The sequence below is a fragment of the Xiphophorus maculatus genome, chromosome 6, assembly GCF_002775205.1.
Source record: "Xiphophorus maculatus strain JP 163 A chromosome 6, X_maculatus-5.0-male, whole genome shotgun sequence".
Taxonomy (NCBI): domain Eukaryota; kingdom Metazoa; phylum Chordata; class Actinopteri; order Cyprinodontiformes; family Poeciliidae; genus Xiphophorus; species Xiphophorus maculatus.
In genome coordinates, this window is record NC_036448.1 from 4,842,389 (window position 1) to 4,854,893 (window position 12,505).

The 12,505-nt window shown below is 40.1% G+C and overlaps 1 protein-coding gene across 1 annotated transcript in view; it reads left to right on the forward strand.

Annotated features, from left to right (window-relative positions):
- Positions 1-829: 829 nt before the first annotated feature.
- The window catches only part of LOC102226539 (excitatory amino acid transporter 5), a 42,453-nt gene continuing 30,777 nt past the window's right edge, over positions 830-12,505 (forward strand). Inside the window, exons 1-2 of the mRNA XM_005814124.2 lie at positions 830-1,152; positions 10,783-10,862. Coding sequence (XP_005814181.1) covers positions 1,012-1,152; positions 10,783-10,862 — 221 coding nt within the window. The 5' untranslated portion in view covers positions 830-1,011. The remainder of the gene's footprint in view (positions 1,153-10,782; positions 10,863-12,505) is intronic.

The following is a 12,505-nucleotide window of genomic DNA, read 5'->3' on the forward strand; positions in this document are numbered from 1 at the left end:
GAAATGTGTGTGACTAGAGCCGTAAGAAGAACATAAAACATCACTATACTACACTCAATTTTTAGGCTGTGATGTGACAAAATGTTACTCCTTCTTTTAACTCATGTAATTCTCTTGCTCTTATAAGAAACTACAAGAAAAAGTATGAGGCAAACTACCTGTTTGTTGTTTTTCATGTATAGCTGTAAATCAGTATTCTAAACGGCTGTGATTATAGCTCTACAGCGCTCCAGCTGACATCGTACTCGCACAGAACAAGCTGTGAGGCTGAGGACTTAATGGCTCGCTACCTGCACACTTCTGACAGAAATCCATGAAATGGAATTCACTTCTTACTTCTTTCCTGTAGTTTCAGATGTCAGCCGCAAATGGCCCGCTCCCTCCCGCCCTCGTCATGTTTGGTGGCCTTGACCAATCTGCCGTCCAATTGTTCAGAGAGCTCTCTAATCCAGCCTTAGATCTGAGTCGTACTGCACCATGCCTAATAGGATCGTAGTATTAACCCTGATGACAATACCACCAGCTGTCGCGGGGCCCCCTGCTGGCCGCCGGCAGAAATGTGGCCTGCGGGGCATGAGGGAGGAGAGGGAAAGAGGTTGGAATCAGTGTGTCTGTGGGAGATGGGTTGGATGTAAAGTACAGTCGGACGAAGCCCAGAGGGGGAAACGCTCAAAAACCTCCTGAACCGTTCATATTTTGGGATCTTTATTTAATTCATTCATCTTTTTTTTTTATTACTGAAATCCCTTTTGTTTTTTCTAATTTAAATTTTTTTTTTGCTTTTTAAAGCCCACTTTCTCCTCAATCAGTCTGCCTCCCTCTAGTCGCCCCCACCCACTGCACACAGCCTCCGTTGCGTCCTCCCCAGCCCCCCGGTTTGCTGCGGCGGTTGACCCGACTGGATCTCCATGGCTGAATAACAGATTAAAGTCGGGGGCTTGCTTTGGTGGTTTTCTCTGAGGGGGGTTGCTAAGTTGCGGTCGAGACCGTCGGTGGCGGCGGCGGAGGAGGATGGCGCTGGCTCTGGAGGAAGTGTGGGGCAGAGTGAAGAACGTCTGCAAGCAGAACGGCCTGCTCATCCTGTCCGTGCTGGCCGTGGTCATCGGCTGCCTGCTGGGCTTCTTCCTCAGAGGCAAGCAGCTCTCCGAGCAGGTCAGTTGGTGGTCGTGACCCCAGTCAACTGCCCCCACCCTGCCCCGATTTCACGCCCTCTCTCTACCCTGTCCCCCACACTACAAGATGTTTCTGAGTGATGCCCCCAACTTTCACACTCCTGCTTCTACACATTTGCTCTTAGCACAACAGAAGTTCCAGAGGATGTTTGAGATACGCATCAAGTTCCCAGAGGCTTAACCGCAGCGATTACAAGCCTAACCCTAATCTTTGCCCCAGTCAGAGTTGACTAAAGATCAAATCTTTTAGAGCATATTTGAAACCACTTAGTTGTTTATTTAATAATTTTTAGACTGAATGATTAGAGATGTTAATCTTTCAGCAACTAACAAAGAGTCCGATTTTTTTCAGTTTTTCTATTCAAACGTGTGTCACAATAAGCAATGAATCGATTAATCGCACGGTGGATTTAAACGAGCTCAATCATTTCCATTTGCACGATTTATCGTTTTCCTCTTTCCCCTCTCTCTTTCTACCAAAACCTGGATGATAAAAGTCTTCAGTCTAGTGTTTTGGTCTCAACTAGACCCTTATTTTAAGGACAACTTTGTTTACAGAGACTTTATGATTCTATGACTTTATGATTTTATTTGTCATTTCTGTTATTTTGTGTATTTATTTGGGGTATTTAATACGTCTTCCAGCTCCAGTGTTAAACGTTCATTAGAATTCAAAGTTTATTCATCTTTGAGAATGTGTTCTTAAAAGGTCTCGAAACAACAATGTTATCGTTTATCGCGATAACCTTTGGGACGATTTATCGTCCAGCTACATTTGTTATTGTGGCAGAATTATTCAAACCTGCCACTGAGGTTCTGTTTAAGCCTTGTGAATAGAGGAAAATACGGCATAAACAACATTCTGCGTCAAACTGTTTTCTCTAAATGTTTCTCTAAGGTTTTTTTGTTTTGATTTTGAGAAGGAATCATCTTGTCTGTAACTGTTCCAACAGAGAAATCTTTTAATTGACAGTGTTGACGTTTTTTCTGCTTTTGCTACAATTGTTCTGTAACCCTCTGCCTGTTGCTGCCAGGATTCTCTCGATAAAAAGATTTTAATTCATCTCTGTGGGATTTTCCTGGTGAAGTCGAAGTTAAAGAAAGTAAAATCAATTTCCATCAGTTTATATTTAAACAAAAATAAGTTTGTGGATTCTTGAAAGTTTTGAATCTTAAATTACCAGTATTAGGTCAGCTTAACTGCCTGTTTTTTTTTGTAAATAAAAGGAAATGTCAAAGAATTATTAAAAATATAATTATACAAAAAAAAAATTTAAGCTGACTAAAATTAACTTTTGAGGATTTTGATTCAGAACTCCCATGAATAGGAACTGTGATTTTCTGTACAATAAATGTTTTTCTGCACACACACACGTTTGCGTGGCTATCTTTGTGGGGACTTTCCATTGACTTCCATTCATTTCTAAAGCATAAAACGTCGTTTCCCCTTGTGGGGACCAGGCTTCGGTCCCCACAGGAAGCAGCGGGTCCCCACAACGTAGTCCCAGGAAAATGGTCCCCACAAGGTATTACAAACAAACGCGCACACACGCAAACCAAGAACAATAAATTAAAAAAAAGATGCTTACGCATTAAAAGTCAATAGATCCGACACAAAGAGCCAGCCAGTCGGGAACCAGGGCGGCGCTGTGATGATTGCTGATCTGTTTGGTCAGAGTGACTCTGTTCTCACTTGGTATGTGCGAAAGCACTCGAACGCATTTATGCATTTCTTTGAGTCGATGCTCTCTCCTAAAGTTCCAGGAAGTTTGCTTGGTTTTGTTTTGATGGTGCTGTGGATAATGGAGCTGTGATTGTCGTTAGCCGACTCCTCCAGCATCAGTCAAGTTCTGACTGATTTGAAATCCAATCTGTGTGCAGCTGGGGAGAGAGTGTCACAATTACAACACAATCCAAGGAGAGGACAATGTTCTGTTTTGGTGAAATGTGAACTCAGCCAGTCTACCCGAGGACAGCAGGGGGCCGCAGAGAGAGAAGGCAGCGATTAGCGTTTTGTTCTTATATAATTCTCCTAAGACCAACAATAAGGCCTCAGCAACATGAGATGAGTGACTGGAGATGACAAACGCTGAAGAACCACGTCTCGAAAGCACAAGATTTCAGGACTTTGACTAGGCTGTGCTTACGTTTTCACCGTGTGGATGGACGTCTGTTTTCTTCTGGTGTTGTTTTATAACATTCACCTTGCTGCCTGTTCTCCAAAAAATCCTCTTAGGCCTTTACAATTCCATTGCATTGTTGGTTTCTAAGATAGAATGTTGCATTGCAGTTTATTTAGAGGCATCAGAGTAAAGGACAGAGTATAAATGCATTGTAGACGGTAGAATTACATGCTAACCCACAATAAACAGAAAATGAAAGTTTGTCAAGGGGTACTGCTTTATTAATATTAGTCCAACTATATGTGATTTCATAACAACCGTGTGCAAAACTTTGTCAATATGTCAATGTCGAAAAAACAAACAATTCTTTCTGAAATCAGATACATTTTTCCTGTACCGCGAATTAAACGTGACTGAAATCAGATTTCTGTGTAAAGGGTTTATCTGTTTTTATGTTTCACATCGCCATTCCACCATTTACAGAAGTAATATTAATTGGAGCCAATTTTAAAGTTACGGGAGCTCACAGTATTGCCAAAAGATCATAAGACGAAGGAAGCCAAGAAAAAGAAAGCACAACTAACTGCATCGGCCATTTGCGGAGCGTTGACTGCAACTTCTGCAGAGAAATCTGCTTTTACGCATTGTCAGAGCTGAGAGTGGTGGGATTGTGGTGTGACGCACTTCACCGACACAAACTTCTTCCATGTTTTCATAATTATAATTTTGATTCAATGCTTATGTCCTGATTTATCGCATCTGGCTTCTTCTGGTACAGAATTATGTTGCACGTCTCACGTCAATGACAGAAAAAATTGGACAAAATGCGACACGACCGTTCAGGTCGCAGACACTTTGAAAATAATCGGACAAGCATCCAAATTAGTTCCACATGTGGAAGTGGCACAGGCAAAGTTGGGTCACTTAGACTGACGTTAAAAAAATTGGACATGAGCAAATAATAAAATAAAGTTAATTGATTAATTAATTGGATTTGGGTTATATTTGTGAACATATTAGCCTTAAAGACACTAAACAAGACTCAACAGAAGAATAAAGTTTGCTCTGGGTAGAGGAAGAGTTTGTGATGGTGTAGCCTAAACGCTCGACTCTGCTTCTCAACTCTTCAAATGCATTCGTCCTCATGAGGGTGGCACAATTTAAAAGGAAATAAATAGACTTTCCGGAAAAGCAACATTTATTACAAAGAAACACTGTTACAACAAAGAAATATCCAACTAACCACAACCGTTCTGGTTTTTTGTTGTTGGGTTTTTTTGTTCTAAGAATAAATGCGTGCAGAATAAGCAACACATTAAACGTTGATTGTGGTTTGACAAACTTTCTGTTTTTATGGTTTAGTTTTAACATCATTTGTTCCTCATTTAACCATAAAACGCTGCAGGACTGATCTGATCCCATCATCAGTCGTTAGCTGGACTCAAACATTTAGTACCAAACTCTCGATGGACAGTTATTGAAAACAGAATTTCTGGGGACGTTGTGGGGGAAAAAAAACAAAAACAAAAAAAACCCTGGCTCCGCTGCATCTGGTGAGGTCGGGGTCAGCATAACAGACGCTGACCCCGAGGTCACTGACATACATTTAGTTCTCTGTGTGAGTTGCTGTACTCTTTGCTACCACGTTGTAAAGCCACTAATCTTCAGCCATTCGGTTTGTTTTATTTCCGTTAGAATGAAATCAGTTCCTCTTAGTAAGAATGCACCGATAGGAGATTTATCTGATGTTGATATAAATATTTCCCTGCTCTTTTCTAATCCATGACAAAAATAAATACATAAATACAACACTGCTGAAATTGCTTCTCTGCTTCTGTTAAATACGCCACAATCACCGTCACATGACCCAAAAAAAAGGAGAAAAAAAACCCACATTGTCACACCATCCTGAAACCATGGCAACCAGATGGAAATAAGCACTGGTTGTTAATATCAGCCCAGCTTTGCTAACACTGGTCGATACAGATCTTGTTGCCGATATATCATGCATCCCTACTAAGAAGCAACAATACACATTGCATCAGACAAGTAATCAATATTCAATGATTTCACTGATCCGGAACCTCACAGCATTCTGGGAGATGTAGGCAGAGGAAAGACTTCAGCTGCTCAACCTCTCACCGCTAACCTCTAAGCTAACTGGGCGGCATCAACTCACTTGCTCTTTGGTTACCTAGCAACGATCTGTGGAGGAACTTGCGCAGCAGCAGTTTCAGGTTTTGCCTCGTTTAAAAATAAAAACAACGTGGAGTGAAACAGGAGAGGCACCGTCACAGGTTTAAAAGAGTTTCAGATATTAACGATAATTATCGACATCAGCTGGTGGTACGTTTTTCAGCCATATTGTGAAGCCTTAGTGATTAGCTGCTTTTTTTTTTCCATTTAGCTGTATTATTGAAAGCTTTAGTAGTTTTGCCAAATTCCAGATTTGGCAAAAAACAGGAATTTGGTTTTGCCAAATACTATTAAATACTATTAATAGTAATAGTACTATTACTACTAAATAGTAATAGTATCATTAAATACTAAATAGGGCAAAAAGATGAAAATAAATGCATGCGATATGAAAGAAAAGAAACTTTCTATTTCGGGCACAAGTTTACCATTAAAAAAAAGAAAGAATAAAAGCAATTAAATTCTTATAATTGTCCGAAAATGGATGGAAATTTCCATAAATAATGGGAGCGTAATTGCACAGGGAGCTGAGAACCTCCAGCATGACGGTGCAGATTAAAGACTAGTAGCTTCAACAAGCATCCTGCTGCTTTTTGAAATTTTATTTGTTAAATTTCAGCAAAGTTACTGCACAGTCTGCCAAGAGACAAATCATGAGATAATCGTCACGCCGTCAGCGTCAGGCATTATTATAGGAGAAACTTTAACGCCGGCTTTCAAAGAGAAACTTCAAGAATCCATATGTCTGCTGAGTTAATGGGCCTCCTGTCTGCATGTGTGTTTGCGTGTGTATGAAAGAAAGAAAGAGTGAGAGAGGGAAAGTGTGTCGGAGTACCGACACTGTTTGTTCCACTGTTTAGCAGATGCCAGGTCACAGTGACAGCTGTGATTGTCCTTCACACACACACACACCAACTAGCACACTTGTATATGCCCTCACTATGTCCTCATATACACGCCCCCCCCTTCCTACTTCACACACACACACCCACACACGCACACACACGTGCACGCCAACAACAAAATGAACACACTCATTTGCGCTAAAAGCCCAGCCACTCCAAAACAGCAGCAAAAAGCTTTCATTGCTCCGTCATCTCACAGATGTCATGTACTTACATTTCTGTTCTCGGCCCTGAGCTCCGCGCTTTTAGTCTTCCTGACTTCCATTAAACAAAAGAAATTTTATGTTGCCCATTAGCTTAAAGACAGAAACGTTTTTTTCTTTCTTAAGCTGTTGCAGGCAGTGACCCGCACATCCTACGAATCTCTTTCAAGGTAAACAGATTCATTAGATTTTTTTTTTTGATTTTTTTTTTGCGGTAAGATAGAAAGTCTCAGAACAGGAGTGACTCGACTCACCCAGGTTAAAATGGATGAAATCTAAACCAGTTCTTGTTCTTTTGTCATACTTTATAAACAAGAAAGCAAAGCAAGTCTGCAATTCAGGAAAATTCATAAAGGACTACAAGGTCCACCAGTTGCTCCACTTGCTCCAGCTATTTGCTTCATTCCTGTAATTGATTCACAAGCAGTAAAACTGCAGCAGTCAAAAAAAAACATCCAGGAGCAATTTGTTCCTTTTCTTAAATGATTTGGTGTTTTATTACTATTGTTATTTACAGCACTTTTATAACAGCTATAGGTGACAGTTATTTGATTATAGCATAGAATGGATCTATGTGTCTGGAAAACACACAGTACTGCTCCTTTAAAATGCTTGGATACGAACGCCTAACAACCAGTTTCTTTAGTAATGACCTTCAGTCTCTTCCCGTCCTTGTGCAGGACGTCCGTGACCATCTTCTGGACATCTGTCCACTCAGCAGATTGTGCAGCCGACTGACCCAGATTGAGCGTTTATAGGCTCAGGAAACATTTGCAGGTGTTTTGAGTTAATTATCTGATTAGGGTGTGACACTTAGTTTCCAATAATTACCGGTTTCAAGGTGCCCTGATTTTCTGCGGCTATGGAATGTTGCGTTTTTGTCATCTGTAAACCATAATCAACAAAATAATAATAATAATAATAATAATAATAGTAAACAACGGGTTGGAGTATATGAGTGACTGTGATCCCATAAAATATTTGATTTCACTTTCTGAAATGACTGACAAGAAATATTGCACTTTTACACAATACTCACATTTTTGGAGACATACCTGACACTGGATATTTTTTTAAAAACTCGGCAAGCCACTATTTAATGTTAAAAAATTTAATATTCTCTTTTGATGAAGAAAAAACTGATTACATGCTTTTAGAAAGCTCGCTTCCATTACATTTATACTCAGTGATGAATGCATCAATTTAACACGGTTTGCTTCCAAAGGTATCCGACTGATTGAATCCTTGTGAACGAAACAACAAGTCGTCTCAAAGAGCTGGGATTGTTTTGTCCAAGTTCCTCTACTGAGGGTTTTGTAGCTGCGCAGTTTTCCTGGAAACAGATAGCAGGAAGAGGTTTAGTGACCCTTTGTTTCAGTTCTTGTTGGGTAAAAAAAACAAATAAAAGTCCAATATGGCTCAGAGGACACTTGTGACAGGAGGTAATAATTAAGTAATAGCTCAGAAGGAACTCAAAACACAGCATGTGAAGTTGTTTGTTCTTTTTGTTTCTACAAATCTTGAGTACGGCGTCTCCCACCTTACACTGGAACGACACACAAGTCCTTCTGAGAAAACTTGCAGTAGACATCTGTGAAGACGTTGCTACGTCATTATACACTACTTTGCTTACTTCTAGAGTGCCAGGCTTTCTTGAAATCTTTTTAAATTATCTGGGTTTGTTAAGCCACATCATCTACAAATCATTCTGGTTTATAAAAGGATCCGAAATTCAAGCAAGGAACCCGATTTGTGTCATAGCAGAAGATGCTTTAGCATAAACTTAGCAAGAAACTAAGTTTTATTTTCAATTTGCTGAGCTGTTAAAAAAAAGAACCTGCAAATTGTGGCTTGTTGTGAGTCCAACAAACCACAGGAAGAACAAATTGGAAAAAATATATAAATATATGCGCTTATAAACCTTCCCAGAAGTGGCCGATCATCCAAACTTACTTCATAAATTCATTCAGGAAGTCACAAAATAACCCAGGACAAAACCTAAAGCGCTGCAGGTGCTTCAGTTAAAGCCAGAGTTCAGGATTCAGCAACAAGAAAGAGAAACTGGGCAGAAATGGCATCCATGAGAGAGTCTACTAGTATTGAACCGATACAGACACTGACTTGGTATTGATATTATTGATACTTTGGCTCAATGTCCCGATATCTAGTTTGTTTTCTTTCTAAATCATTTCCATTTTAGTTTTCGACATCCTGACTGTGCTGCTGCTTGAACTTTATTATTCCTTCACCATAAACAGTTATTAAGTTTATGGGACAATTTGTCACAAACAGCCAGGCTGGTTTGGGATGCATTTGTCCCTTTAAAAAAAAAAATAATAATTGTCAGCTCTTTTTTTGAATAAGGTTGAGATTTAAAGCCAGGACCTTCTTGTTGCACCTTTCAGCCCATTATTTTAACACATTGCTCTCTTCAGGGCTTAGAGCAACACATTTCAGTCTTTTTTTTGGTTCCGATGTCCCGTCATCTTAAGTTTTGGATGTGAAACAGAATGCTATATTTCGAAAGTTAATGTCTTCCAGTGGCCACGTAATAAAGGTGCAAAGAAAATCAACTTTCACGCTGAAAACGGTTTTGACTTTTACAAAAGATCTCATTTGTACCAGGCTCAGTCCTCAACAAGAAGCAGTCAAAGTAAAAAATAATTGCAGCTTATTTTGGCTTTTCATTCTATCAATATGTCTCAAGGAAAAGTTGCGCTGTCTGGGTGTTTGTTTGGTTTTTATTGCCTTTAATTGGCTTCGACATTTCTTAGCCTTTCAGGTCCTCCAGTGAGATCAATTCATTTTTGCTCTGGAGGCTCCGTTACGAATCCTCCGACAGCCAGTTGCTTTTTCTTTTTCTTTTTGAAGAATGAGAACTTATTTCAAACGCAGAGCTGGGGAGCAGTCGAAGGGGGGAGCAGATTAGAGGAGGAAATTGCCACCCCACAGAGGACTGGGTCGCATTTTCACCGAACATTTAGGATTCAGTTTGTGTTTCAGACAGTTTTATTTATGCCATTTATTTATTTATGACATTTCCTCTATATATTGTAAAAGATAAGTTAAATAATGAAAATGGCAAACAAACAAAAAATTCAAATATGAAAATCCAATGGTTGAAATAAAATAAATCAAAATAAACAAGCGCTCCACCATGAAACATTTTTGTTCTGGGTGTGGCCAACGTTGAGCCGGAGTCAGCTGGTTGACTTTACAGATGAATTCATGAAAAGTGACCAAGATACGGCTGTCAATACCTTAGAATTACAATAAGTAACTTTTATAAATATGCTTTTTTTAATATATTTGTTAAAACTCTCACCATGTCATGACAACATTTTATAATACTGTCATAGGATGTAAAACAAATCAAGCTCTTCTCTTCTGCCTCCCCCCTGAGATACTGTAGTGATCAAAAACAACCAATCAGACAGGAGGAGGGTCTTAGCACTGTCAATCACACTCATCTATGCGCTGCTCAATGAAGTAATAGTGGAGAAACAACTAATTGTTCTAGGAAACCTGTTTATCTCGACCCCTGCTCTAAGACTATTCAGGCTTTGCTCCTTGGAAGCAAAACGGAGAGTAAAGGGTTAAACCAAACGTTTATTGAGAAAAGTTGAGAAATTTTAGAAAGAAAAGTCACACAGGTCCTTTGGTGTTGGGTTTTCCAATGATTTTTGTGAAATGTTTGGTGGGTTTTAAGGTCATCATCACTTTTCAGGTGTGAAGAAAAGAAAAAGTAAAATTAAGAAATACCACGGAGGGTCACATCAAGTACTGTGTAGAGCAAAGTGTGGAAACAGGCAGCAAGGCCTTTCAGAACATACTGTATCTCTCATACATACAGGTTACATCAAGGTCAGGGACTGTTATTGACAAGTAAATGAAAAATAACTTTTTCGCTGAAAAACCTTTTTGGCAGCAGAAACTTCTGATCACCTGAAATCCGGAGTTGCGCAGAGATCCCGCTTTAAACTGAAAGGCGGCGAACAATGTGCTCCGAGAGAAGAGTTTCATCTTTAAGTCTATTCAGTGAGAAAAACACAAAGACCGGCGCCTCTCAGGCTCCGATCTGCTGAGGAAACAATCGGTGATGCGTCTCGGTTCTCAGCAGCCTGCGCTGTGATTGGCTGTCGCCGACTACATCCATTAAAAAAACCGTCTCTGTTGCTTTCAGGAGGTGAAGTACTTCCAGTTTCCCGGTGAGCTGCTCATGAGGATGCTGAAAATGCTAATCTTGCCTCTTGTCGTTTCAAGGTAAGAGAACCAGCTCTGTTAGACAAAAACACTTAAGCACACACACACACACACACACGCCTACGCTGTGTGCTACTTACTGTCTGACACACACACTTTTTGTAGTCATTAACAGCGTCTGCTACAGTTCTGGCTGGATGTTTGACCGCTCTGCTTGGCAGAAATGTCAAGAATAAATTTCTCCCAGGAGTGAGCTCTGAGGCATTCAGGAGGCCGGAGTTATCCCGTTGAAAAACAAGTTCTGATGTGTTTTTGAGATTGTTATCCTGCCCGACTGTCCACCTGAGTTCACGTCAAAGGAAAGAGGCTTTTCAACACAAGGACCAGGCGCAGTGATGACAGCATCACTCAACAAAGTGGTTGGAAAAATCTAAAGCATCCAAGTTTTCAGTTTTACCTTAAACCAGCTGGCAAAGGGTTGAGACAGTTTGTTGTTCTAACCGAGCAATAATCCTGCACAGCCGAGTGAATTTCTGACACAACTTCTCAGACATTTTCTAGAAAAAACTTGGAAATTTGAGAGTAATCTGAGCTTTTTTGAGAAAACGCAACCTGGAAATTTCTGAGCCTGGGAAGTTGAAAATTTGTTAGGAAAAAAAAAAGAATTTTGAGAAAAAAAATTAAACGTTTTTTCTGACCTTGTTATCTAGTCATTGTAGTGTTCACAATTAGAAGCAAAGCAGTGTGTCCCTTTGTCTTTCATGGCGTGCTTACATCAAACACTTTACGTCATATTGACGGATATTTGATGCTAGCTGTTAAGCTAACACCAATTGTCGCTTAAATTTAGCTAAAATTGGTGTGCTGGTTAAGCCCATAAAATCTCAGCAGACATACATTAAGGTTTATGCTTTTAGCATGCCTTGCATAACGTTAATTTTGCAAAGCACTCACAATGAGCGCTCTCGTTTTTTAAGCCTCAGGAAAAAAAGCCAGGTGATTTTTTTTTTTTTCAGATTCCGATTCATTTATTTGCTTCCGCCGGACTTGCAGGGGTCTTCCTGCGTGCCTGAGCGATGATTAGGCTAGATGAGACGGGCAACGTTGATGAGATTGTTCCTCTGCTCAATTGCTTTTTGAAGAAAGATTAAAGAGTAATATGTTTCTCAGAACGCGGGTCACCGTGTGCCGGCTTCACAGCATGCTTGATCATCTGGGGGGGGGCCCCCTTCAGAAGCTCTTGGTTTCCTGCATGAGATCGGCGGTGTGTATTGCACACACGCTCCAAACGAATCATGCAAACGCACGGGCAACATCCAGGCTGCTTTGTGCAATAAGCTACTTACAATCGATGCAACAGTAAAGACTGGATGAGAAGTTAATCTCCCCACCCTCTCTCTCTCTATCGCTCTATGTCTGCTGTCTGTTCTCCTGCTTTGTCTTCATCTCTGTCTGTTGATGTTTAGGCACATTTTCTTTGAATATTTCCAGTTTTTTTATCCTGGAACACGTGTGCTCTAAGCATGGAGACATGTTTATCAATTCCTCCTAGTGTCCTTTCCCTTTCTTCTGTTTTGCATTTGGGTTCCACCTCAGTGCCAAACATGGATCACGTTATAGGAAAAGACATGAACTAATCTGAAGTCATCTCCAAAGATCAATCCAGGACATGGGAGTATAAAAGCAATCAGTTATTATTTAAC